The 27,580-nt window shown below is 45.4% G+C and overlaps 1 protein-coding gene and 1 non-coding gene across 2 annotated transcripts; both read left to right on the top strand.

Moving 5' to 3' along the window:
• Positions 1-302: 302 nt before the first annotated feature.
• Positions 303-374, top strand: TRNAG-UCC (transfer RNA glycine (anticodon UCC)). Its single transcript has one exon. It is a non-coding gene; the product is annotated as a tRNA-Gly (tRNA).
• A 3,280-nt stretch (positions 375-3,654) lies between these two features.
• Positions 3,655-18,523, top strand: ALDOA (aldolase, fructose-bisphosphate A). The gene is given in 9 exon segments (XM_077447396.1): positions 3,655-3,722; positions 3,725-3,775; positions 7,638-7,849; positions 7,938-7,992; positions 11,562-11,722; positions 13,530-13,613; positions 14,578-14,752; positions 14,853-15,052; positions 18,041-18,523. Coding segments are annotated over 9 exon segments (1,092 nt in total). The 5' UTR covers positions 3,655-3,664; the 3' UTR covers positions 18,137-18,523.
• The last annotated feature ends 9,057 nt before the right edge of the window (positions 18,524-27,580 follow it).

Raw genomic sequence — 27,580 nt, forward strand, 5'->3', positions numbered from 1 at the left:
AAAAACAAATACGGCAAAAGTAGATCATTTTTTCCGTATTTCGGTTTGCCGCCCATATTATTTTTTTTTTTTGTTTTTGCGTGACGCATAGGTATATATATATATATGGACTAAGTAAGCCTTGTAGCAAACCATGTATAAGAAGAAATAGTGTATATATTCATGTAGCAGTACATACAATGTATCCATGTAGAAGTATTACTAGATCATATTGTATCATAAAAGTAACATTGTATAATATTGTAGCATAGAAGTAACATTGTATGAGGATAATCTCTCCCCCTCAGAGTGCTGAATATGAGGCGTTGGTGGTATAGTGGTGAGCATAGCTGCCTTCCAAGCAGTTGACCCGGGTTCGATTCCCGGCCAACGCAGAAAACTTTTACTTTTCATTAGATTTTGAGATTTTTTATTTTTTTTTCTTAGCACAAATTCAAATCTTAATTCAAATTTTCTCCTCTGTCACATAAAAAAAAAATCCCCCCCCATATTCCTGATTATGATTATGTGAGTGAAGAGGAAGTTGTTCAGCAGATAATTATTTTCTAAAGCTGGGGATGGGGGGAGAGAGGGAGAGAGGTGGGGGGAGGGGAGGAGGGGGTGTGATGCTCTGCAGCGTTGGGATGACTGTGCACAGGAAGAAGATGGGGGTGTGTGGCTGGCAGAGATGACTGTATGTGTGACATCAGAGGGGCTGCTATGTGCTTGCTGTCACGTCTGATATCTCCTTCCTGGGGCTTCTTCTAGGTGACCTTCATAAAGGTGACACCCAGGGCCCATCTCATAAATGACATTATTGGGGACACAGATAGTGGGATATCACTCAGTGATCACAGTACATGGGGTGACCCATGGTGGCTGTGAATCCCATGGAGAAGATGTAGATTTATAAATCAAAGCTGATAATAAATAATATTTCCTCCATGGTGCAGTATAAGATGTCAGAGGCACAGCTGACCCCCGATGGTCTCCAATCACCCTGGGTGACCTTGGGTTGGAGGGAGAAGGGAGTTCTGTGCTCCTGGATGTGAGTGGTCCCTTTAACTGCCGGCCACGCCCCTCCGCCTTGCTACATGACGCTGTGATTGAGAAGACTGAAATCACTTCGCAGGAAACAGAGGAGAAGGTGAGAGCTCAGGGTGCTGGGGAGGGGAGGTATGGGATGGATGGATGGATGGATGGATGGATGGATGGATGGATGGATGGATGGATGGATGGATGGATGGATGGATGGATGGATAGATAGATAGATAGAGGTCTGGGAGTGCTTGATGGAGGAGAGGGGATGTTTGGGGGGGATGGGGATGTCTGGGGTGTTGGATGGGGAGGAAGGGGATGTCTGGGGTGCTGGATGGGGGAAGGAGGTGTTGGATGGGGATGTCTGGGGGTGCTGGATGGGGGAAGGGGGTGTTGGATGGGGATGTCTGGGGGTGCTGGATGGGGGAAGGGGGTGTTGGATGGGGATGTCTGGGGGTGCTGGATGGGGGAAGGGGGTGTTGGATGGGGATGTCTGGGGGTGCTGGATGGGGGAAGGGGGTGTTGGATGGGGATGTCTGGGGGTGCTGGATGGGGGAAGGGGGTGTTGGATGGGGATGTCTGGGGGTGCTGGATGGGGGAAGGGGGTGTTGGATGGGGATGTCTGGGGGTGCTGGATGGGGAAGGGGGTGTTGGATGGGGGTGCGGGAAGGGGGTGTTGGATGGGGGTGACTGGGGTGTTGGATGGGGATGATTGGGGGTGGGGTGCTGGATGGGGGGATCATTGCCTCTACAGAGGGGAGAGGATGCTATCCACCATACATTGTAATTGTATAGAATATTGGACAGGAGGAGGTCAGGGGAACCCCCAGCATGGCGGGCAGTGATGTCACTGGGGGATGGAGAAGGTGAAGAAAGGAATCTGCAGTGCTAGGGTTGGGAGGGGGACCCAGTGGAGGAGGACATCATAGGAAGAGGGGTAAGGAGGGGGTGGCGATGATGGAGACCTGATGCAAGTAGAGGGAGAGGAGTAGGGAGCTAGGTGGGGGTGGGTAGAGTAGTAGGGGAGCTAGATGGGTATGGTGACAGGAGTACAAGCGCTAGATGGAGGATGGGGACAAGAGTAGGGAACTAAGTGGGGATGGGGAGAGGAGAAGGTAGGTGACAATGGAGAGAAGACTAAGAAGATAGGTGATGATGGAGATGGGACTAGGGAGGTAGTAGAGGATCAAGGGAAGAGCAGGGGAGGTAGGTGGGGATGGAGAGAGATGGAGGAGTTGGGGGGGGGGGGGGGGGGAGTGAAGGTAGGTGTAGAGTGCATAGGTCAACATTGAGAGATTAAATTAGGAAGATAAGTGAGAAAAGACTAGCTAGGTAGCTGATGATGGAGAGAAGACTTTGCAGGTAGGTGAGGATGGAGAGAAGACTAGGTAGGTAGGTGATGAAGAGAAAACTTTGGAGGTAGGTTTTGATGGAGAGAGGAGTAGAGAGGTAGGTGAGGATGGACAGAAGACTAGGGAGGTAGGTATGTGATGAAGAGAAAACTTTGGAGGTAGGTGATGATGGAGAAAGGACTAGAGCGGTAGGTTGGGATGGAGAACGAAGTAGAGAAGTCAGTGGTGATGACATTGGAGAAAGCAGTACATCTATTATTGGTGAGGTTTGAAGGTCAGGCACAGCTCATTGATGACCTCTGCATGGAGATGGATGGGATACAGACCGGAAGGTCATTGATTATTGATGAGGTCCGTGATTGGCAGAGGATGAAGGACCAGTCTGGATGGGGACAATACTGTTGACAGTTGGGATGGAATCGATGGGAAGGATGGACCACAAACAGGGCTAGGGATGGAAAAGGTTTGCGTATAACTGATGAAGGAATAAAGATGGAGATGGAATAAATGTACTTTGTAATGTTGGAGTGAATGTGAGTGAAGGCAGTAAATGGGTATCTAACTGGCATCTTAGAGTTTAATAATGTAAGACATTTGGTGCAGACAGGAAATGGTGGGTGGGGGGGGGGGGGGGGGGGGGGGGGGGGTCGTGCCTTGAGCAGGCAGGGGTTAATAAATCCACCCTAGCCTCGGTGACCATACTCGGAGGCTCATGTCGGTGGTCTGTTCTGCATGGAAGAGAAAAGGTTAACCATGCCATGAGGCGCACCCCCATGTGTGCTCAGTGCTGCCTCTGTCCTCGGTCAGGCCTCAAGGGTTCTGCAACTTCCTTTTTGCCTCATCATTTCCGTGAAGACGGAAACCTGACTATGAGCCATCACTCTCATAAACCGTATTTGTAACCCTTCACAGGCCAGAGCCAGCAGAGTGTCAAGGCGGAACCATTCTCTTGTGGACCTCTGAAGGTCTGTGTGTCCTCTAAGAGTCCTCTCTCGGAGGATGTCCCTCTGCCGGAGGACAAGCCTATTTTTAGAGCTGTCTATTTTGGGTAGGACCTTGCAAAGGGACGGAAACGCGGGCCGACAGCAGTAGGCCGCGCTAGCAGTGCTTGTCAGAGTGCTGGAAGGGTTGTGTGGTGTTTTTATATATTGGTAGGAAGGGGTTAACAGGCATGTCTAGAGCAGGTATTGCCGTATAGGTGTGTCGTGTACGTGCTGCCCCGCTCTGACACTCCCTTTCTTCCACCATTCATCGCTAATCCTGAGTCGTTCTGCTTTATTCCAGAACACAGCAAAATGCCTACCGAATACCCAGCCTTGACCACCGAGCAGAAGAAGGAGCTCCATGAGATCGCACTGAAATCGTGGCCACCGGCAAGGGCATCCTAGCCGCTGATGAGTCCACAGGTAAGAGGGTGTTGTGGGGGGGTTTGGGTGTCTTTCTGTAAATCTGCCTCGCAGTAGACATTGGTCTTCAGAAAAGATAAATCTGGGCTCTGGCCAAGCCACTAAATGCACATCTATGACCTTTTTTTTATTGGCTTAAAGATTTATAATTCTGTTTGGCCACTCTTGTGATTCATACAACTATACCAGGCACTGCAATGCTTACCCTGGTAAAGCCCAGCTCTAGCCAAAACCTTTTTTAGTTGCGGCAAGTGCTGGGAAGGGTTAGAGCTGCTGTTGGGTTTTTATTGCCATTTGTGCCCGGTTTCCGATCACGTTAGGACAGGAAGTCAAGAGAAATCTCTCCTACTTACAAGATGAGTTTTTGTTACCTTTAGAAGGAAGAAAATTGTTACATTATGACCCATGTTTTTTTACCGGTGCCTCTGTCTTCCTGTCCCATAAAACATCTGCACCCCCCTTGTTTCTTGTCCTGGTGACACAGGCAGGAAGTAAGTGAAATCTCCCCATTGGGGTCTCAGACAGGAATAAAGTCCTGCCCAACAAAAAAAAAGAATATTCTTCAATATTCTAAACGTCTGCACGGCAGACATGTAATAGGTGATGAAAAAAATATACACATTATTGGGGTAACGGCAAGGAATATCCCAACAAGTGTGTAACAATACAGATAACATACAAATCTATGATATTAAAATCGGAAACTAAACGCCCATTCAGCAGTCCAAGTATAAGCTCCATAAGGCTGGCCATACATTATACACTTTTTTTTTTTCTTCTTCTATAGATTTCCTTTTAGATTTACCAAAACCATATAATAGGAGGTCAAATCTGAACACTTTCAGTTTGTGTGCAATCAGGCAGGCCCTTGTACTACACAGTTGAAGGTAAATCTAAAGGAAATTGAATAATAAAATTGTACAGTGTATGGCCAGCTTTAATTAGTGTCTGGAAAAATCCAATGTGAGTCCAATGCTGGAATGACCCGGGTCGCTGTACATCGATCGTCCTCGTTGTCCTACCATAGGGCTGCAGGGCAAAGTGCTTTGTAACATTAGCAATAAATTTACTGAAGAACTCTCCCAGTGCGGTCTCTCATATGGAGGAATGGGATTTTTCTGCACATGGGTTTTGGAAGTTTGGTGGGCAGAGGAGCTTACATTTTAGGGGAGTGCCGTGGGGGAGGGGAGGTGGGTAACTTTTAAAAGACTGATTATCCTTTTTAATTAGGGATTCATTGCTAGAACGCCTAGATTCATTCTGTGTCCATAGTAATAAACCGGGCTTGCCATTGAGTAGTTGGTAGCATAGCAACTGTCAACAAAAGGGCGGCGATTCTGTCAAATGTGATCATTCTTCACCAAGGCATGCCATGACCATTTTAACCACTTCAATACCGGCCATTTTCACCCCCCTCCCTGCCCAGGCCAATTTTTCAGCTTTCACTTTGAAATTGTGTGGGCATGCTATGCTGTATCCATATTTAATTTTCATATTTTTTTATTTTTTTTTTGGCAGAGAACTTTCTTTGGTATTTAACCACTTAGTGACCGCCCACTGTAGATTTACTGTGGCAGGGCAGCTTCTCTGCACCAGATCCCGTTCATGATCTGACGTTTCCAGGTCTGGGGGTGTGCGCAACCCATTCCCGATGTGATTGGACACAGCACGGGGGTGGATCTTTCGTGAGAAGGGGCAGAACTGCGATCTGCCAAAGTAAACAAGGCAGGGTGCCGTTCTGTGAGAGGGGATTGTGCTGATTCTGTGTTCCTGCCAAGCAGGGACATATCTTTACATCCCCCCCCCCCCCCCACCCACAGCAATCGCTCTTAGAGAACACAGTTCAACTCCTTTCACACTAAGCCGTGGCCCTGTTGGCTCTAAAGCGCTGTTTAATCGTCGCTTTTCGGCTACTAGCGGCGAGCTTTTAACCACAAAGAAGGGGTTAAAAACGCCCATGTTGTGGAGCTTCCGAATCGCTTTGCCATTCATTTCAATGGACAGAGCATTTTGGGAGTGCTGTATGCAGCGCTCCCATCCCCCGCCCCAAAGATGCTGCTTGCAGGACTTTTCCCAATGTCCCGCAAGTGCACCGCACCCAGTGTGAAAAGACTCCCTGAAATGAATGGGAGGCGGTTTTCAGGCACTATTTAGAGGCTATTTCTAGAGCTAAAATGCCTGAAAACTGCCTCAGTGTAAAAGGGGTCTTTAACCCTTTGCTTGCCCTGAGGTTAACCCCTTCCCCTGTCGGTGTCATTAGTACAGTGACGGTGCATATGTTTTTACCACTGATCACTATATTAGTGTCAGGTGTTCAATTTGTCTGCCGCAATATCAGTCGTCTTCGTCCCCCCGCCCTATAAGTTGCTGATCGCCACCATTACTAGTAAAAAATAAAAATAAATAAAACATGCCATAGTTTGTAGACGCTATAAGTTTTGCACAAACCAATCAATATTTGCTTATTGGGATTTCTCCTTTTGTTTTTTTTGTTTTTTTTTTAACCAAAAATGTAGCAGACTACATGTTGGTCTAAACTAATGAAGAAATTCAATGGGGTGTGTGGGTTTTATTTATTTTTTTTCAAAAATTGTTGATCCTTTTTTGTTTATAGTGCAAAAAAGTAAAACCACAGAGGTGATCAAATACCACCAAAAGAAAGCTCTGTTTGTGGGGGGAGAAAAGGACATTCGTTTTATTTGGGTACAGCGTTGCACGACCACACAATTGTCAGTTAAAGTAACGCAGTGTCATATCGCAAAAAAATGGCCTGGTCATGAAAGGGGGTAAACCTTCCAGAGCTGATGTGGTTAACCACCTCCGGGTTTTTGGAGATGCCTTTACAACCCCTTTAACTTGCAATAGTTCCGGATGTTGAAATGCCAGAGGAAGTTAAATGAAATGAACAAATAGGTCCCTGTTGTGCCAGCTGTGTTCGTTCTCTCTACCAGGTCTGGATTAGGCAATTCACAGAGACTAACCACTAAGGGTGGAGTTTCAATATCAATATTGAGAGCCTACAGCCACATGGGGGAGTAATAGTGAGAGCCTACAGCTGCAAGGGGGGGGGGATTGATATTGAGAGCCTACAGCTGCAAGGGGAGGGGGGAGTAATATTGAGAGCCTACAACTGCAGGGGGGGGGGAGTAATATTGAGAGCCTACAACTGCAGGGGGGGGGAGTAATATTGAGAGCCTACAACTGCAGGGGGGGGGGAGTAATATTGAGAGCCTACAACTGCAGGGGGGGGGGGAGTAATATTGAGAGCCTACAACTGCAGGGGGGGGGGGAGTAATAGTGAGAGCCTACAACTGCAGGGGGGGGGGGAGAAATAGTGAGAGCCTACAACTGCGGGGGGGGGGGAGTAATAGTGAGAGCCTACAACTGCGGGGGGGGGGGGGGGGGAGTAATAGTGAGAGCCTACAACTGCGGGGGGGGGGGGGAGTAATAGTGAGAGCCTACAAATGCGGGGGGGGAGTAATAGTGAGAGCCTACAACTGCAGGGGGGGGGGAGTAATAGTGAGAGCCTACAACTGCAGGGGGGGGGGAGTAATAGTGAGAGCCTACAACTGCGGGGGGGGGAGTAATAGTGAGAGCCTACAACTGCAGGGGGGGGGGAGTAATGGTGAGAGCCTACAACTGCGGGGGGGGAGTAATGTTGAGAGCCTACAACTGCGGGGGGGGGGGGGTAATATTGAGAGCCTACAACTGCGGGGGGGGGGGGGTAATATTGAGAGCCTACAACTGCAAGGGGGGAGTAATATTGAGAGCCTACAACTGCAAGGGGGGGGGGAGTAATATTGAGAGCCTACAACTGCAAGGGGTTAAGTTTAACAACCTTTCTTGTCTGCTTGTTCTATAGGCAGCATTGCCAAGCGTCTGAGCTCCATTGGCGTAGAGAACACAGAGGAGAACCGCCGCTTCTACCGCCAGCTGCTGTTCACCGCTGACGACAGAGTCAACCCCTGCATTGGTGGCGTCATCTTGTTCCACGAGACTCTCTACCACAAGGCAGACAATGGCAACCTATTTACCAAGGTCATCAAGGATAAGGGAGCCATTGTGGGAATCAAGGTGAGCCAAGCGGGATTGTGGGAAGGTTTGCGTTTTTTAAATTGGTTCACACACCAGCTGCTACATAACTATTCTCTTCCTTTCCTAGGTTGACAAAGGTGTTGTCCCACTGGCTGGAACCAACGGAGAGACCACAACACAGGGTAAGAGAGATGCAGATATAGATCAGGCCATTGGAATAAGTGTAGGTCAACGTAAATGGAGTCTATCGGGTTTATGCCCCAGGGCATTCAGAAATTGCCATCTTAATGCCTTCTCGGCCCACAATTGTCTTTTTATATTGGGAGCAGATTCATTTTAGTTAAGAAAATCGGGAGACTCGCACACGACCGGACTTTTTGACAGCAAAGGTCCAATGGAACGAGTCCGTCAGACAATTCAATTGTGTGTGTGGGCTCCATCAGACCTTTGCTTGCCAAAAATCCGGTGGACTTTAGAAATAGAACATGTTTTAAATTTTCCCGCCAGAACTCCGCCGGACCAAGAAATCCATTCGTGTGTATGATAGTCCGACGGACAAAAAACGTCAGGGCAGCTATTGGCAACTGGCTATGAACTTCCTTATTCTAGTTCGGTTGTACGTCATCACATTCAAATCCGTCGGACTTTGGTGTGATTGTGTGTGGCCAAGTCTGTTCATTCAGAAAGTCCTTCGGGAAGACTGTGGGACCTAGTCTGTTAACGTCCGCTCGTGTGTACACGGCATTAGCCAACTGATCATTTGTTTTAAAGTGTGGTAGACCAATGTGGTGATGTATCTTAACAACCAATTGAAAACCAATCTAATCAATGCAGATCTGTGACTGGGTACTCTGGAATACTATACTCCAGTTCTCTGCTGTCATAAAGGGAACCTGTCATCTTGCCTATGCAGACCAAAGTGACAGTATCTCTGCAGAGCACTCTCCCACCCCACCCTATACTCGCCTTTCCGGCACTTCCTTTGCATTCTTTCCTCCTTTTTTGCAGCTGGCAATGAAAGGGAGCAATTTTATGTCTCTCCCCTGGTCAAGTAACATTCTGCCAGGCACCATTAGAGGAGAGCAGATCACCTGTTTCTCCATACATGGAAGTGCCAGGTATTCTCACCAGTTGTCGAGGAGAAGAGAGCACTGGGATTAAATGGTGGTCGGGATGCTTTGGGCAGGGAGACTGTCACTTGTCCTGTATGGCCCACATAGAAGGATCTCTTTTAAATCTAGCTTTATCTTGATATGTATGACAATCCTGTAGATCAGTAGACAAACATGTAGAGTATTAGACACTTTTTTTTTTTTTTTTTTTTTTTTTTTAATAGCATCCTTTTTTCAACCTTTCCAACACAGAGGAACTATTTAAATAACTCTCCGGTCTCGGGGAACCCCTGCTAAAACTTACAAGGAGTAGGCAGGAGGGATGGCTGCCCTGGGCACTGTAGCTTCATGTAAGGGGGGGGGGGGGGAATGGGTGGTGGCTTTGTGAGGGGAATTGTGTTAGGAGGAGCCATTTGGGGGGTAGATGTTTGCTACAAGGGGGGGATTTGGAGTGGAGGGGGGGCGAGAGAGTAGGTGAACTCGTAGGAGAAATTTGAGTAGTGACTTCTCCTCCTCCTCCTCCTCCTCCTCCTTTTACAGTGCCTTGCGAAAGTATTCGACCCCCTTGAACTTTTCAACCTTTTGCCACATTTCAGGCTTCAAACATAAAGATATAACATTTAATTTTTTTGTGAAGAATCACCAACAAGTGGGACACAATTGTGAAGTGGAACGAAATCTATTGGATATTTTAAACCCTTTTTTTTTTTTTTTTTTTTTTTTTAGCAAATAAAAAAACTGAAAAGTGGTGCGTGCAAAATTATTCGGCCCCTTTACTTTCAGTGCAGCAAACTCACTCCAGAAGTTCAGCGAGGATCTCTGAATGATCCAATGTTGTCCTAAATGACTGATGGTGATAAATAGAATCCACCTGTGTGTAATCAAGTCTCTGTATAAATGCACCTGCTCTGTGATAGTCTCAGGGTTCTGTTGAAAGCGCAGAGAGCATCATGACGACCAAGGAACACACCAGGCAGGTCCGTAATACTGTTGTGGAGAAGTTTAAAGCCGGATTTGGATACAAAAAGATTTCCCAAGCTCTAAACATCCCAAGGAGCACTGTGCAAGCGATCATTTTGAAATGGAATGAGTATCAGACCACTGCAAATCTACCAAGACCTGGCCGTCCCTCTAAACTTTCAGCTCAGACAAGGAGAAGACTGATCAGAGACTGCAAAAGACCTGAAACTGGGACGGAGATTTATCTTTCAACAAGACAATGATCCCAAACATACAGCAAAATCTACAAAGGAATGGTTCACAAATAAACGTATCCAGGTGTTAGAATGGCCAAGTCAAAGTCCAGACCTGAATCCAATCGAGAATCTGTGGAAAGAGCTGAAAACTGCTGTTCACAAACGCTCTCCATCCAACCTCACTGAGCTCGAGCTGTTTTGCAAGGAAGAATGGGCAAGAATTTCAGTCTCTCGATGTGCAAAACTGATAGAGACATACCCCAAGCGACTTGCAGCTGTAATCACAGCAAAAGGTGGCTCTACAAAGTATTAACGCAAGGGGGCCGAATAATTTTACACACCCCACTTTTCATTTATTAGTTAAAAAAAAGTTTCAAAAATCCAATAGATTTCGTTCCACTTCACAATTGTGTCCCACTTGTTGGTGATTCTTCACAAAAAATAAAAATGTTATATCTTTATGTTTGAAGCCTGAAATGTGGCAAAAGGTTGAAAAGTTCAAGGGGGCCGAATACTTTCGCAAGGCACTGTATATTATTTATTATTTTTTATTTAAGCATTTGTGTTTGGGGGGGGGGGGGGGGGTGGAGGGGGCAAGATTTGTACTGAGGGAATTTTATGCTTAGGGGGTAAGCACGCAGATTAGTGATTTTTACACCCTCCCCTTTTTTTTATTTGTATTTTTTTTTTTTTTTTTTTTGGGGGGGGAGTGGGGGGTTGCTATCACATAATGCTACTACATTTTGGGTGGGGGGTGCAGTTTGGCATGTTCGCCCTGGGCTCTACATGACCTATCTTGGCACTGGTTGCAGTATCTACAGGTCATGATACATTAGCGTGATGTCCAGTGGGAACTTATCTGGAGGAACCTAGGGGTTCCATGGAACCCTGCTTGAAAGACCCTAATTTACAGTATATGTAAATCCCTGAGACTTTATTTATTATTTTTTCTTTCTTTTGGATAGGGTAGGTAACCTTGGCACGCCAGCTGTGGTAAAAGTACAAATCCCATCATGCTCCTGCCTCAAGGAATAATGCCTATGGGTGTAATTCTTGCAGTGGTTCATAGGACTTTCACCACAGCTGGAATTCAGAGGGGTTTTGCTCTGTGAGATGTTCGTAGAAACATAGCAGGTATGTAGAAGGGATCTCGCTTGTAGTTGTCAACAGAATAAGTTTTCCCATTGGAAGATTTCCTCTCCCCCTTGTGTTCCTTTTGAACACCTAAAAATGTTGGGTTTCCCATCACTTCCAGTAGTGGGGACGATGATGACCAGGACCAATAGAGAAGGGGGGTGACGTTTTGGCTATTGGTGAAGGTTTAACTTTTACATGCACTTAAATCTGATTCTAGAGCTGAGAGCTTGTGTTCATTCTGCTTTATTCTGTAACAGAAGAGATTTGCGGGTTCCATATAATACATCTGTGCTCCCCTCCCCCTAGGTCTGGATGGCCTGTCTGAGCGTTGTGCCCAGTACAAGAAGGACGGCGCTGACTTCGCCAAGTGGCGTTGTGTGCTGAAGATCTCTGACCACACCCCCTCTCGTCTCGCCATCATTGAGAATGCCAACGTGCTTGCACGTTATGCCAGCATTTGCCAACAGGTAACAAACCATTTATTTCTCCTTCTCCTCCTCCTTCTCCTCCTCCTTCTCCTCCTCCTTCTCCTCCTCCTTCTCCTCCTCCTTCTCCTTCTTCCTGTGAGGGAGGGAGGAGTATCTAAACTCATCCCTTTCCAGCAACATATACAGTGGATATAAAAAGTCTACACACCCCTGTTAAAATGTCAGCTGATGACAATATGATGCAAATATTGCCATGCTAATAGACTCATACCCCCAAAAAAAGGTGCTGCTTTGAAGCAACTTTTTATTTGAACAAAGTATTAGTTTAAGGGTGCGCCGCACACTTATGAACCATTATATTCTCTCTCTCTCTCGAGCGGCGGATGACCCAGCCCTCTGTTATATTGCAATTTTTACGCTTGCCACACAATGGCCCAATGTTCAGAGGAACGATCTTATATGCTGTGTTTTTTACAATTACACAATCCTGGGTTTTATTGTGAAGAGCTTGAGGAAGATACAGGCCTATTACAGCAATAAACCTTTTTCCTCCCTGACCGCATATGTAGCAATACCTCCACTTCTGTATTATCAGAATAAGAGTGTGGACAGGAAATTGTGATAAGGGACACGCCATGGATATGTATGCTGAGAAGGGTGGAAAGGCCAGTGCAAGGATTTTTGTCTACATAGGCAAAGGTGCATTTTGCTGTGAGTAATGAGGGGACGGGTTTATGTTTTCCTCTCGCTGGCTACAAGCAGCTGGCAGGTGATGCAAACTAAAACTTGCACGCTGTGCCCGGCAGGAGAGAGAGGGCAGCGTTAAGGAATGGAAGAAACATATCTTAAAAATCCTATTCCCCCAGCAGGTGGCTTGTGGATTCAGATTTATCTGACTGCCCCACCATCATGGTGCCCTAATGCAGCTGCCTATCCTTTTTTATGCTACATGTTTCTGGGCGCAATCATAAATAAAGGGAGCTGGTGCTGTGTAGTCACATGACTATCCTGCCTACTGCAGCCCTTCTGTCCCATAATCGGCCATTAATGGGCACTTGAGGCTGGTGCTGTGTAGTCGCGTGACTATCCTGGCTGCTTACACTCTCTTTCCCACTATCAAGGCCGGATTTACATCTGGGGAGCCTATAGGCAGAGAATTCTGAAGGGGGGGGCCCCAAAGAAAAAAACACTGCACTAACCAACACGCTCACCCCTAAGCATACATCTTCTTCAAGTTTAAAATTCCCCCCAAACAAAAAAATGCAAAAATTCCCCATCCTCCTCCCTGCACATTGATTTACCCACCTTCCAGCGCAAATCCCCCTGCCTAGCACATTTAATCCCCCTCCAAATCCTCTCCCCCAAATGTCAGGACAGCAAAGCTTCCATCATAGGTGTCACTTTTGCTCTCTCTCCCTTAACCCCCTGTTAATGGACACACAGAGTTAGTGTTGTAGTACAATGGCCTACTTAAAGCGTATGTCAAAGTAAAAAATACATGCAGTCTCTGCAATATATACACATTTCCCCATGTCTGCAATACACGAGCATTTCCATTTGTTATACCCCCTAAGGACTCTGCAAGTACAGAAAAGTATGTATTGATCCTGCTAGAAACTGTTTCTAATTTCATGTTGTGGGCTGACCACCTTTTTCTGGACTTAAATCACAAGCAGAGGTGTCAGCCCTGCCTAGTTGTCTTTTTGATAACTACAGATGCTGATTGGACTCCTCTAGATAACACAGGTAGAGTGAACAGGACAGTCCTGGATTTCTGACCGTGGTTTTTTTTTTTTTTTTTCTTGGTCATTTGTCTAACCTGTAATCTTTTTTTCTATCTCTGCAGAACGGTATTGTCCCCATTGTGGAGCCTGAGGTTCTTCCTGATGGTGACCATGATCTGAAGAGGTGCCAGTACGTCACTGAGAAGGTATGTGACTTGAGTTTTGCTTAAAGCTGGGAAGACACGAGCTGGAGAACCTAGTGACTGTAGATAGTGCTAGTTATGTAAGCCAGTGGCCCAGCATACAGATATGTCTATCGGAAATTCCTTCCAAGGATTTGTTAAAGCTAAACTCTAGGCTCAATCTGCATCTCTAATCAATAATGCATTAAATGTATTGGATAAATACAGTGTAAGCACCTGACTTTGTCCTGGTATCAGCTTCATGCAGTTCCTGTACAACAGGGCTGGAGTTAGAGGAAGAAGCAGCATAAATGAGCTCTTGGGATGTCAAGGATCACGCTGATAGAAGAAAAGTGCAGAGTGACACACAGATGAGCTCCTCACTGTACTGCTAATACTTTCACTGTCCAGTCACAAGCTGGGGCTGATATAGGGTGACTCCGATGGGCTCAGAGGAAGTGGTTTGAATAATGCTAGCGGTCCAATGGCAGAAAAAAGTACTGCAGAGGAAATCTCAAGATTGAAAGTATATATTGCAACAAAAGCTGTTTTAGCTTTATATCTATTCATTATTATCTTTGACTGGCGTTCAGCTTTAAGCTGGACACCATCTACAACATTTTTTGGCTGTCAAGTGGTCATAAACCCCTTTTATTAATAAACAAACGTCCTCATTTAGGAATTGTCAAAGGCAAAGCCCAGCTTACAGACCATATTTGGTGTGTAAAAGAAAGTATAATCAGATGCAGCATATACAGACCTTCCAGTTTGGTTCACCTACCAAAATAAGTCCGTGCTAAGATGACGCGCTGTCTCATAAATATGCCAGCGCTCGGATGGCCCACCCCTCTCCTCCTCTACACAAAATATTTCTATTACCTTATCTTCATAGACTGAATTGTGCATGCCCATTTCACTCCTCCCTAGAGGTCTGTGGGCATTTTAGAAAAGAAATAGACTATATACTGATGAGCATATCCTCCGGCAGGTCCTGGCTGCTGTGTACAAGGCCCTCAGCGACCACCACGTCTACCTGGAGGGAACTCTTCTCAAACCCAACATGGTGACCCCTGGCCATGCCTGCACCAAAAAGTACGCACCTGAAGAGGTCGCCATTGCAACAGTCACCGCCCTGAGGCGCACCGTGCCACCCGCAGTCACCGGTAAGAGGGGGGGATATGGAGTCCTCTTGGGAATAATAGGGAAGATGCTGGGGAGGAGCATCATGATCTTAATGTTATGGTGTTTGTTTGCCCTGTGCAGGTATCACCTTCCTGTCCGGAGGTCAGAGTGAGGAGGAGGCTACCATTCACCTGAATGCCATCAACAAGTGCCCCCTGCAAAAGCCCTGGGCCCTGACCTTCTCTTACGGACGTGCCCTCCAAGCCTCCGCCCTTAAAGCCTGGAGCGGAAAGAAGGAGAACGTCAAGAACGCCCAAGAGGAATACACCAAGCGTGCACTGGTATGTACACCTAGCTGCAATGCTCCCTGCCACCACTAGATGTCGGCTTTCCCTTTCCTTCCATACTGCATTAAAGGGCCAGTATCGCCAAAAATATTGCATCTCTTCCACAATGGGAAGCCTTCCTGCTTACAATTTATTATTTTTGAGGTAGCATTCCACTTTAAGAAGCGTCAGCTGCAGGCGGTCTTTTATTTGTCCACAATGTGACACAACTTTTTTTTAAAGGAAGTGTGGTAAAGATAACAAAACTGCTGGCAGGATCAACAGGCATTAAAACGGTTAACCCCTTCCTGCCTGATCACATTACCACTGTCATGGGGCAATATAGAAATTATACAGACAAACTTTCCACATGCTGACCAGGCTTTTTCTGGCACTTTTTTTTTAAATCTGTATTTTTTGCTAGAAAATTACGTAGAACGTGTGTGTGTGTGTGTGTGTGTGTATGTATGTATGTGTGTGTGTGTGTGTGTGTGTGTGTATATATATATATATATATATATATATATATATATATATTTAGTGTTTTTTTTTTTTTTTTTAGCAGGGACTAAAATGGCAATTGTTGCAATTTTTATGTTGCACAGTATTTGTGCAGTGGTTTTTCAAGCGCAATTTTTTTTTTTGAGGGGGGGGGGGGGGGGGTAAAAAAAATGTAATCGGAGGAAGAAAAAAAAAAACACAGTATACATTGTTTATTATTATTATATATAATTTTTATATGTGAAGGATGTTACACCAAGTAAATAGACATGTTGCGCTTTAAAATTGCACACACTTGTGGAATGGTGACAAACGACTTGCGTATGTGTTTGCTTCTGCACGCGAACATGGAGGGATGGGGGGGGCTCTTTATCAGTTATTTTTTTTTTTTTTATCACTTGTATTCCTATTACAATTTATGTAATAGAAATAAGGCTGACCGCTACTCTTTATGGAGAAATCTGAGGTCAAAAAGATCCCAAATCTCAACTTTTATAGGGGGTTGTATAGTCAAATTTTGTACTCTTACCTACAGGTAAGCCTATAATGAGGCTTACCTGTAGGTAAAAAGAATATCTGCTAAACTTGTACAGTTTAGGAGATATTCCCCTTGCAATGAGCCGCTGACTTCAGCGGCGCATGGGCACAGGGGATTCTCGGCTGAAAGTCCACCAGACCTTGGTGGGAGGAAAACTCGTGAGTGGGAGTGACGTTGTGGCTCCGGTCACTCTCAGCACCGGAGTGGCGATACCCGGAAGACACTCCGAGGGAACATGTCAGCTCCCTCGGCATAGACCAAGTGAGATGCCGGTGCCTCGTTCTAAGGTAAGTATTTCATATTGGGCTAGTATGCGGTGCATACTAGCTCATTATGCCTTTTCCCTTGCAGGTGTAAAAAAAAAAAAAAAAAAAAAAAAAAAAATTAGTGGGTTTATTCTTGCTTTAAAAGCAAAAGAACAAAAAAAAAAATTTGCTCTTTTTTTGCGTTTTAAAAAAATAAATACTTTTTTTTTTTTTTTTTTGTTTTTTTAAATGGAACAGTCCAAGGGAAGAACGTTTCATAGTTGCTGGGTGCTAGCCACGGCTCACCACCGAAAACAATAGGCAAAGGCTCACACTAAGGAAAATTATCCAACGTGATTTTATTGACTCAACATGAGTCACATACAACCGCCACAAAGGCACAGAACCCAGTAGGTGACGCGTTTCACACTGTCATTAGTGCTTCTTCAAGTGAAGAAACATGGACTGTGAATTGTGTCACCTCCTGGGTCCTGTGTCTTTGTCTTGGTGGCTGTTGTGTTTGACTCATGTTGGATCAATAAAATCACGTTGGATTGTGTTATTTTTTTTTTATTTTTATTTTTTTTTGGTGTACAGCCTTTCCTTTTTTCCTCCAAGGCAATAGTCCCATCAAAGAATATCTTCTCTTTGAATGTCCATGGGAGCAGCTGGCTGCACCGTCGTATCATTTCTTGGGTGAACTGGTGTAATTGGCAAGCCGGAGAAACACTGGCGTGCAATGGGAGGGGGCTGATATCTTCATCCATAATTCTGGTAAACCACTTGCAAACTGCAACTTTGTGTATATACCTATTTTCGGCAAGTGGATAAGGCTTCATTGACCCATTTCTGTGTCTAGTAAAAGTCAGCAGCTACAAAAAAATGTAGCTTCTGACTTTTTACTAAACGGACACTCGCCTGTCCCACGGTCCAGCAATGCGGGTGTACAAAGCCTCGCTCCTCTCCGTGGCGCCGGCATTGCAAGTGTGGGCACCCGGGCACAACGTTGTTACTTTTGACATTAAATATCAAGGTTGTGGCAGTAGCCAGCAATCGCTACAGGATCACTTTTATGGGCACTTACCAGAGAGATCAGCAGCGATGGAAACGGTCGGATCCGATAGGCAGTAAGTCAAGCGAGGGTAGGAGGGCCACCACTCGGATCTATGCCCTTGGAGGACCAGAGCGACGTCAAACATCACTTCCACCCTCCAGCCTTAAAGGGCCCTTTTTTCTTTTTCCTTTTTTATTTTTTTATTTTTTAAAATTTTTTTTTTTTTTATAAAATGACATTTATTATTTAATTTATTGCTTTTAAGTGTCAATGTGAGATGTGAGGTCTTTTTGACCCCAGATTTCACATTAAAGAGGCCCTGTCATACTTATTTCTATTACAAGGAATGTTTAAATTCCTTGTAATAGGAATAAAAGTGATATTTTTATTATTATTTTTTTTTTTTTTTGGGACAGCGTTAAAAAAACAAAAAACTAAATAAGAAGTGTTTGGTTTCTTTTAAGAGCCCTGCCCTCTGAGCTTGCACACAGAAGCAAACGCATACACAGGTCATACCTGCATATGTAAACGTTGTTTGTTCAAACCACACATGTGAGAGAAATAATTCTAGCACTGGATCTCCTCCACTAAATTGGGCTAACTTCATGGTTTTCTTTATTTTTTTTTTTCCTTGACTTTTATTTATTTTTTTGTCCTTTTTTTAGGCCAACAGCCTGGCTTGCCAAGGAAAGTACGTTCCCTCTGGACAAAGCGGAGCAGCCGCCGGAGAGTCCCTCTTCGTCTCCAACCACGCCTATTAAAGTCTCCGTCTCCCTCTTCTTCTTCTTTGTGGTGGTGTCACTGGAGGCTGCTTGCGTCTGTGTAGTGTGAGGCCCCTCCCCTTCTGCAGAGCGTTGATTCATTTCCTGCTAGAGCCGACCTTCAGGGCGTTACACGGTTACCCCCCCCCCCCCACCCTTTCTGGAGAGAGTGACCCCCCCCCCCATGGAGCCCGGCCCGCTCTGCTGACACCTGCAGGGGCTTGCAGAGGGTGTGAATGATGAGCGCAGGGGACCCGGCTTGTCTGAGTGAGTGAGTGCTCACGTCTTTGTGCTGCGTCCATCTACTGTCCCTGTCCTCGGCTCTGAGTCATCAGTATTTATGTCACTGCTGGGTATATCTCAATAAAGCAGATAGATGAACCACAATCCTGTGTGCCGTCTACCTACATTTTGTGTCTAATTCACTGTTCCTGCTCCACTGCTCATGCCTTTGATCGTCGGGCCTGCTCCTTCTTTTTTTTTTTTTTTTTTTTCCTTTAACTGGTTGCTAAAGTTTCTTGTCCTGGTGTCACAGGAACAGGAAGTGATGGGGAAATCTTTAATGGGGACACAGACAAAAACCTATTTTGTCTACCTTCCTGTTCCTGTGACAACTGCTTTTCCATCCAAGTTTTTTGTCCTGGTGTCACAGGGGACACAAAATGATGGGAATTGTCTTCAATGGGGACAGAGAAACACATTTTGATGTTTGTGTTAACACATCCCTTTGACAACTGCTCCCTTTTTATGATTCTGGTGTCGCGAGTACAGGAAGTGAAGGGAAACCTCCAATGGGGACACAGACACTCTTTTTTTTTTTTTTTTTTTTAATGTCTGTGTCTTCCTGTCCCTGTGACAACAGCTCCCTTTAGAAGTTTATCATCCTTGTGTCACATGGACAGGAAGTGATGGGGACACAGACAAAAACAGATTTTGCTTTTTGTGCCTTCCTGCTTCTGTGACAAGTGCTTTTTTCCATTCAAGCTTGTTGTCCTGGTGTCACATGGGCAGGAAGTGAAGGGAAATCTCGCGAATAAAGCTAAAACGTATTTTGCTTTCTGTGCCTTACTGTCTCCCCCCCCCCCTCCCTTTTATTTATTTTTTTTTTTTTTTGAGCACTGCTTTAATCCTGGTTTCTTGTCCTGTTGTCACATGAACACAAAGTGATGGGAAATCCCTCCAATGAGGAACACATTTTGATATTTGTGCCTTCCTGTCCGTGTGACAACTGCTCCCTCATACAAGTTTATTTTCCTGCTGTCACATAAACAGGAAATGATGGGAAATCTCTTCAATGGGGACACAAGCAAAAAACACATTTTGCTGTCTGTGCCTTCCTGTCCCTATGACCACTGCTCTCCCATCCATGTTTATTGTCCTGGTGTCACATGGACTGGAAGTGATGGGAAATCTCACCAATGAGGACACAGACAAACACAAGTATTGAAAATGTTGGGTTTATTATTATTATTATTTATTATATAATTTTTTTTATTATAATAATATTTTTTTGATTGGAGTATTTTGGAAAAATACTTCCATAATATCCACTAGATGGTGCTGATGATCCTAGGAGACAATTGTATTACAAACAATATGGTGATCATTTTGTTGTGCCTGTGTGGACCTTACCCCTCTTTCAGTAAAAATCACATCAGTATACAGCTCTGCATGCTGATATGAAATCATCCTACATTCTTGAAACTTCTTTACATTTTTTTTTTTTCTCCAATTACTGTTTAGCCACATCCTGGTAGAGAGGTACTGGTGATGTAACCAGGGCCTCATAGGTGCATTCTGTGAAGCGGGAAGAAACAGCCGCCCCCCCCCCCCCCAAAACAGACCTTACTAGCAGTTAAGCATATGCCATGGGGTACCTTAAGGCCCCCATGGGATGTGTGACACCGGTATCCCAGGAGCTCGTGAGTGACTGGGGTGTCCTCATCTAGGCAAGAGTCCTAGAAGTGAAATAAATGGATATATTTAGTATATTTTCAAATTTTATTTTTTTTTTTTTTTTTTTTTTTTGAGGCAACATGGACCCTCACTGTGTCACTAGCTTATATATATATATATATATATATATATATATATATATATATATATATATATAAAAAAAATTTCTAAATAAAATTTTTTCACTTTTTACATAAATGAATTAAACTAAAAGAGTAAAAACTAAATTGAAAATTTTATTTTAAATAACGTTAATAAAAAAAAAAAAAAAAAAAACTTGCATAAATTCTAACTAAAAATACCCACTTTTTTACATGAATTAAGCTAAAAGTAAAAAGACAAAAAACAAACGTGGATCACTGACTACCCGCCGTCATTATACTGCAGCAAGGTGGCACGATCCCGCAAATCGCCGTAGGTGTACGCCGGCACGGGATCTCGCTTTTGTGGGAGCTTACGCTCCCATTGGCCAGTGGGGGAGCCAGTCAGCGAGCCACCAGGGATCTGCCTACATAAACAAGGCAAATTTCTGCTATGCAGGAAGACGGCTCTGTGTGTTTCCCCCCCAGTCACACAGTCCTCCCCATACAGTTAGAAAACGCAGTGAAGGAACACATTTAACCCTTTCGCCCCTGATGTTAACCCCGTCCCTACCAGTGTTGTTAGTACAGTGACTGTAATAATGTCCCTGGTTTCCAAAAAGTGTCAATGTTGCAGTCCGGTTAAAAATCACTGATCACCGCCATTACTAGTAAAAAAAAAAAAAAAATAAATAAAAAAAAAAACGTATTTTTTACCAAAAATATGTAGAAGAATACATATTGGCCCAAACTGATGAAGACTTTTTATTTTATTTTTACGATAAATTTTTAGAGCAAAAAGTACAAATATTGTTTTGTGTGTGTGTGTTTGTGTTTTTTTTTTTTTTTTTTTTTTTTAACAGCGCAAACAATAAAAACCGCAGAGGTGATCAAATACCACCAAAAGAAAGCTCTATTTGTGGGGGGAAAAAATTTGGGTACAACATCGCACGACCGCACAATTGTCAGTTAAACCGACACAGTGCCATATCGCAAAAAAATGGCCTGGTCAGGAATTGGGTAAATCCTTCCGATTGGTTAAAAATGTATTTAAACAAAAGTTAAAAATGCTTACATCAATTATAAAGACATTCCCACTTTCTACATAAATTCATTAAAGTGTTTGTTACCCCCAACACTTCATATTCCTGATATGTGGCTGCTATGCCATGTATTTATGAGAAATGTGCCTGTTCTCTTTGTATTGCTACTTTTATGTGAAATCCTTGGTGTTCCTGCCAGTCCCTCTGCTTTCCTATTCTAGGGTGACCAGATGTCCCTGGATTGAGGACACTGTCCCCGGTTTTGACTTCAACAGGAGCTGGGGCAATTTACAAAGACAGTCAGTGCAGAATAAAAAAAAAAAAAAAAAAAAAAAGATCTGAATTACACACCCTACTAGCTTAGGGGGTGTATTTTTTCCATTATCTGTGTCCCTTTCTGATGATGATGTGCTGGTCGGAGCGGATGGACTATTTCTTCAGTTTCCAGTGTCCTAGCATATACTGTCCCCCCATCAGATAGAGTCCGCACTGTACTGCGCATGCGCTGTACACAGCACACACACATTCCGAAGATGAACGGTGCCTGCGCCGTGAGTCCAGGTTCTATCCCCACCATCCAAGTGGACATAGAGTTGGAATATAAAAGAGCCGAGCGCAGCGAGGCGAGCGGCCCTCTAATTTTCCCAACCCAATGTCTGCTTGGATGGTGGGGCTACCACCTCCACTCACGGCGCAGGCGCCGTTCATCTTCAGAGATTTTCCAAAGCTTTGTCTGCTCCGTACTGCGCATGCGCAGTACGGGGTTGACACTATATGATGGCAGGACACTATCTGCCAGAACACCGGCACATGCCCATTCAGCTCCGCTCACATGTTCTTCTGCCTTGGCGAAATCCCGGCCAGCCGCCTGCCTGCTTATCTCCTTGCCTTCCCCGGCAGAGTCATTTTCCTCTGCTCTCCACCCACTAGTAGCCGGGGCCTGGAGAGTGAGACCTGAGAGGCTGTGAGGCAGATGGTGGTGGCGACGGGCAGAGAGAGGCAGCTGAGCTCAGCTGATGATATCCAGCATCAGGAATAGAGGGGGAGGGGATCCAATCGTGGGGCTGCCAGTGCCTTCAAGGCTTCAACACAGGTGAGCTTTGGGGGTGTCTGTGAATAGACTGCAGTGCACTGTGTCTGTCTCTCTGGCATAATGGATGATATCAGAACTCACAGGCAGCAGCACTTATTGGTCAGAAGTTAACAAAATCGGCACCCAGCAGCCATGTTATGTGACACACTGTGACAGAACCAGCCAGAGCCATGATAGAGCGCCCCCTGCCTGTGAGTTATCATAATGCTGATCATCTTTACCAGTTTCCGATCGTCTGATAGCAGATTTACTGCTACAGGGCGGTCTCACTGTGCAGGATCACTTATATACGTGATCCTGCATTTCTGGGTGTCAGAGCCAATCAGCGGATCCGGCGGACTCGCCTAGTGGTCTGCCTATGTAAACAAGGCAGTTCACCATTCTGTCAGTGTGGAAGACATTGATCCTGTGTTCCTGCAAAGCAAGTACAGGGATCTATGTCTTCCCTTAGTAAAAGCACCTCCCCCACAGTGAGAAAACACTTGTTAGGCACACATTTAACCCATTGATTGCCCTAGATGTTATCCCCTTCCCAGCCAGTGTCATTAGTACAGTGACAGTACATATTTTTAGCACTGATCACTGTATTAGTGTCACTGGTTCCCACAAAGTGTCACTAATGCCACATACACACAAGCGGTATGTTCGACAGACAGATATTCCGATGTGTGGGCCTCATCAGACTTTTTTTTTTTTTAATCCTGACGGACCTAGAAATAGAACATGTTCTAAATATTTCCAACAGAACCAATTCCTATCCGGAAAACCTCTCGTCTGTATGCTGTTCTGACGGACCAAAAATGATGCATGCTGTGAAGCAAGTACGAGACGGCAGCTATTAGCTACTGGCTATTGAACTTCCTTTCTCTAGTCCCGTCGTACATGTTGTACGTCACTGTGTTCTTGACGGTCGGACTTTGGTGTGATCGTGTGTACGCAACACAGTTTCAGCGGAACTCCGTCTGAAAAACCTTCAGAGTTTATTCCGATGGGAAAACCGGTCATGTGTACGTGGCATTAGTGTCCGATTTGTCCACCGCAATATCGCAGTCCCGCTATGAGTCGCTGATGTAGCTGAGAACAGAGGGAATGTGATCGTTTATAAAAAGGGGAATATTTATAATGTTTGTGTTGTGTGTTTTTTTTTTTTTTATATCTGTACAAAAATATTTTGCTTTTCATTTCTATTTTAATTACTTTGGCTCCGGAATGTTTACCCCCCCCCCATGACCAGGCCATTTCTTGCGATACGGCACTGTGTTACTTTAACTGAAAATTACGCGGTTGTGCACTGCTGTACCCAAACAAAATGTATGTCCTTTTTTTCCCCACAAATAGAGCTTTCTTTTAGTGGTATTTGATCACCTCTGTGGTTTTATTATTTTGCACTATAAAAAAAATAAGATGACCGAAAATTTTGAAAAAAGAAAAACCTTCTTACTTTCTGCTATAAAACAATACCCAGTAAAAAAATGTAAAAAACTCAAATTTCTTAATCAATTTAAGCCAACATGTATTCTGCTATCTATTTTTGGTAAAAACAAAAAAAATCCCAATAAGCGTATATTAATTGGTTTTCACAAAAGTTACAGCGTCTATAAACTATGGGATATATTTATTAAATTTTTTTTCCTTATTTTTTTTTTTTTTTTTTTTAATAGCCGGGATCAGCTATTTTTAGCAGGATTGCACCAGACAAATCTGACACTAAGTGACACTTTCCGGGACCAGTGACAACAATACAGAGATCAGTGCTAAAAAAATATACTGTCACTGAACTAATGACATTGGCAGGGAATAAGTTAACATCAGGGGGGATCATAGAGTTAAAGAGGAAGTAAACCCTGATGAGTTTACTTCCTCTTTCATTCCCTGCAAAGGCAAAGCATAATGGACTACTATGCATCGCATAGTAGTCCATTATGTGTCGCTTACCTGACACAGGAGCCAGCGATGTCACCGCTGTCCCCTGTAGTCCGGCGCATCCATCTTCTTGGTGGGGTCTCGCAGCTCCGCCGCTGTCATTCGGCGAAGCCACGATGACGTCACTCCCGCGCGCGCGCACGGGAGCCGACACGTGCGGCAGCTCCGTCGTTGAAAATGCCGTGCTCAGTGCGCCTGCGCACCGTTGTCTACGGTGCATGCGCCGTAGACAGCGGTGCCTGTCTTCGGGCAAATATCTCCTAAACCGTATAGGTTTAGGAGATATTTCTTGGACCTACAGGTAAGCCTTAATCTAGGTTTACCTGTAGGTCAAAGTGTGTTGTAAGGGTTTACAACCACTTTAAATGTGTCCCTAGGGGGTTCTTGCTAACTGTGGGGGGAGGGGTGGTTTGACTGGGGGAAGAGAGAAATCCCTGTTCCTGGTTAGCAGAAACACAAGATCTCCATCTTCCCCCTCTGGCAGAACGGCGATCTGCCTTGTTTATATAGACAGACCGACTGTTCTGTCTGCCCCGGGAACGATCGGCACGTCCCGGCGGACATCGGGTCTGCCGGACCCGCTGATCTGCTCTTGCTGTGTCTAATCACAGCGGGAGCAGGTCGCCGGTGGCGCACGTGGGTACGTTATTTGACTGGGGGAAGACAGAGATCCGTGTTCCTGCTTAGCAGAAACACAAGATCTCCATCTTCCCCCTCTGGCAGAACGGCGATCTGCCTTGTTTACATAGACAGACCTCCATTCTGTCTGCTTCGGGAACGATTATCAGGTCCTGGCGGACATCGGGTCTGCTGGACTCGCTGATTTGCTCCTGCTGTGTCTAATTACAGCGGGAACAGTTCGACGAGAGCACACGTGTACGCCCCCGCTCCAAATAAAGAAATCTACGCACGTGGTACGTTAATTCGTGCTGGTACGTGATTTCAAGCTGCCGCAGTATATATGCTTGGGGCGGTCCTGAAGCGGTTACACTGAATGGGATGTTTTGCAAGGTGATTGTTTACAATCACTTTAAGCTAAAAGAGCAACAAAAACAAAATTGGAAATTGATTGAAAATTTATTTAAAAAAAAGTAAAAAATAAACTTTTTCATAAATCATACAAAAAAAAAATTCCCACTTTTTTTTTTTTTGCAGAAGATTTTTAGCAGTGAAAACACCATAATAACAGCTTATTATATGTTGCATGTCTTTGTAAATAGACCGTCATTATATAAATGCTTACATGCCTGAGTCATCATTAATCTCTGGTTCAATAAAACCGGATTGCAGTCACCTCTGCGCTACAATCTGATCTCCCCGCCTTCCATTACCGACACACGTTGCCAGTGTACAGTGACATAAGGCTGACTCAGGGATTACACATCATCCACACATACACAGGAATGCCATCATCAGAGTTCTATTTACTACTGGAGAGTCTATGCAGGATTGCCGAAACGGAGCGGAGATGTGTGGTTACCTGGAGCAACCAACAATTGTACCTGGAGCTCATTCACATCGTGTCCGATGAGCTGCATTGATCGACGTAGGCTCAACACAAGGACACATACAAAACAATTGTTCCCTCTGTATATGATTCCCCCCCCCCCATCCAGCGCCGCTGTTATTACGCATTTGCACAGATGTACCCATGGTCTCTGCTCAGCCTTCAGGCTTCAAAGCATGGGACAGGGTAACAACGCAGGAGCACAATTTGTCACCCTATGACAGAAAGTGCCTGAACAAAGACATTCATGGCAGGATCACCAGGGATTATTTGAGGGCCCATGTACACTATTATGTTGGGGTAACACATGCGTTAATGCTCAGCAGTGCTGGGACAAGGTCATCCAGCTCCCAGGGCAACGATGCCAAACTGCACCCCCCCCCTTTCCCTTAGGGTTAGGGTCAGGGCGCCCCCAATAAACCATTGCACCCAGGGCACCTGTTCCTCCTGTCCACCCCTTGTCCCGGGCCTGATGCTCAGCAATGCACATTACAGGATTTTTGGGTGCGTTTGCAGCCGATTATTTTATATGAGCTGACATAGCTCATGTACCTCGAAAAAATAAATAGAAAAAAAAAAAAGAATTTCACTGCGCTTGGGTTGTGGACTGCAGCTAGCATAAATTATAGGTGACCATTAACAAAATATTTAACCACTTCAGCCCCCGAAAGGTCTACCCTCTTCATGGCCAGCCCATTTTCTCAAATCGCCTTTCAGGACAACCCCGGAGAGTGTAGCTCCACCTTGCAATCAGGAAACACATGCCCACTTTAAAAACACCTCCTCCTCCTCCATGGCTTCAGTTATTGTGTTTCCTCCTTGGAGGAAGCATGTGCCTGAACCAGGGAGAGCTACACTCTCTGCAGGGGAGTAAGGCTTACCTTTTGTTGCAGGTTGTTTCTCTTTGACCCCCAGCAGCATCTCCACGGGGAGAGGACTCCTGGAGCTCCTGGTCCCGCCATCTCACGGGAGTAAGGACCCTCGGAGTGCCGGCGTCGGGTGCCCGGTGTCCGCTTGTTAGCGCAGGGAGGGCTCTGTTGCTGGCGGAGGCCGCTGCAGGTCAGCGGCATGGCTCCGTTTTCGGCGCCGGGTCCCGGGCGGCGACGGCGTCGTTCACGGTGACGCGCGGGCGCTCTGAGGGGGCGTGGCGCCGTGGTTCAGCGCCTGGAACGCAGGGGTCATGGGGCGGGTCAGGTGACCGTGTGCTTCCGCTTCCGGCCGGCCTTGATGACGCGGCGGCCGGGAAAATTTAAAATGAGAGCTGTTTGTAAAATAGCTGCCTCACTCAAACGATGGAAGAGTGCAAGCCAGCTATGGCGGAGACAGGCGCCCCCAGCACCGGTCCAGCCCAGGTACGTAAGGTGCACTGGCACCCTCTGCTTTACTGTGGGTATGTCTTTGTTTGTTCCCCCCTCTTGGGGGCCTGTCGCTGCAGGTCAGAGGTGGACTTCGCTCTGACCTTTTGCAGCCTAGTTCTGGGGTCTCACTAGTAGGTCTGTTTGGTGGTGGGTCTCTGCACTGGCTTGGTGTTAAGCAACTGGTTGTTGAGAGCTTTTAGTGAATTAAACCTGTATGTCGTTTCAGGAAAAATCACTAGGAAAAGCTAGACCAGGTCAGAGAAAATGTCCTTCCTGCAAAACCCCCCTCAGAGATTCATGGCAGAAGGCAATGTGCAGAAATTGTATCAGAGAATTGGTGGAAGAGGAAACATCTCAACAATATAAGGATTTGTTTTCTTCGGTTAAAGAGCTGACAAACTCTTTGAGTTCAGTCAAGTCCATCCTGATACAAAACCCTCCCGCACAGACCGAGCCTCAGAACTTACCGCCCAGCCCCAGGGCG

The sequence above is a fragment of the Lithobates pipiens genome, unplaced genomic scaffold (assembly GCF_037356315.1).
Source record: "Lithobates pipiens isolate NorthernLeopardFrog02 unplaced genomic scaffold, aLitPip1_a1.2 Scaffold_22, whole genome shotgun sequence".
Taxonomy (NCBI): domain Eukaryota; kingdom Metazoa; phylum Chordata; class Amphibia; order Anura; family Ranidae; genus Lithobates; species Lithobates pipiens.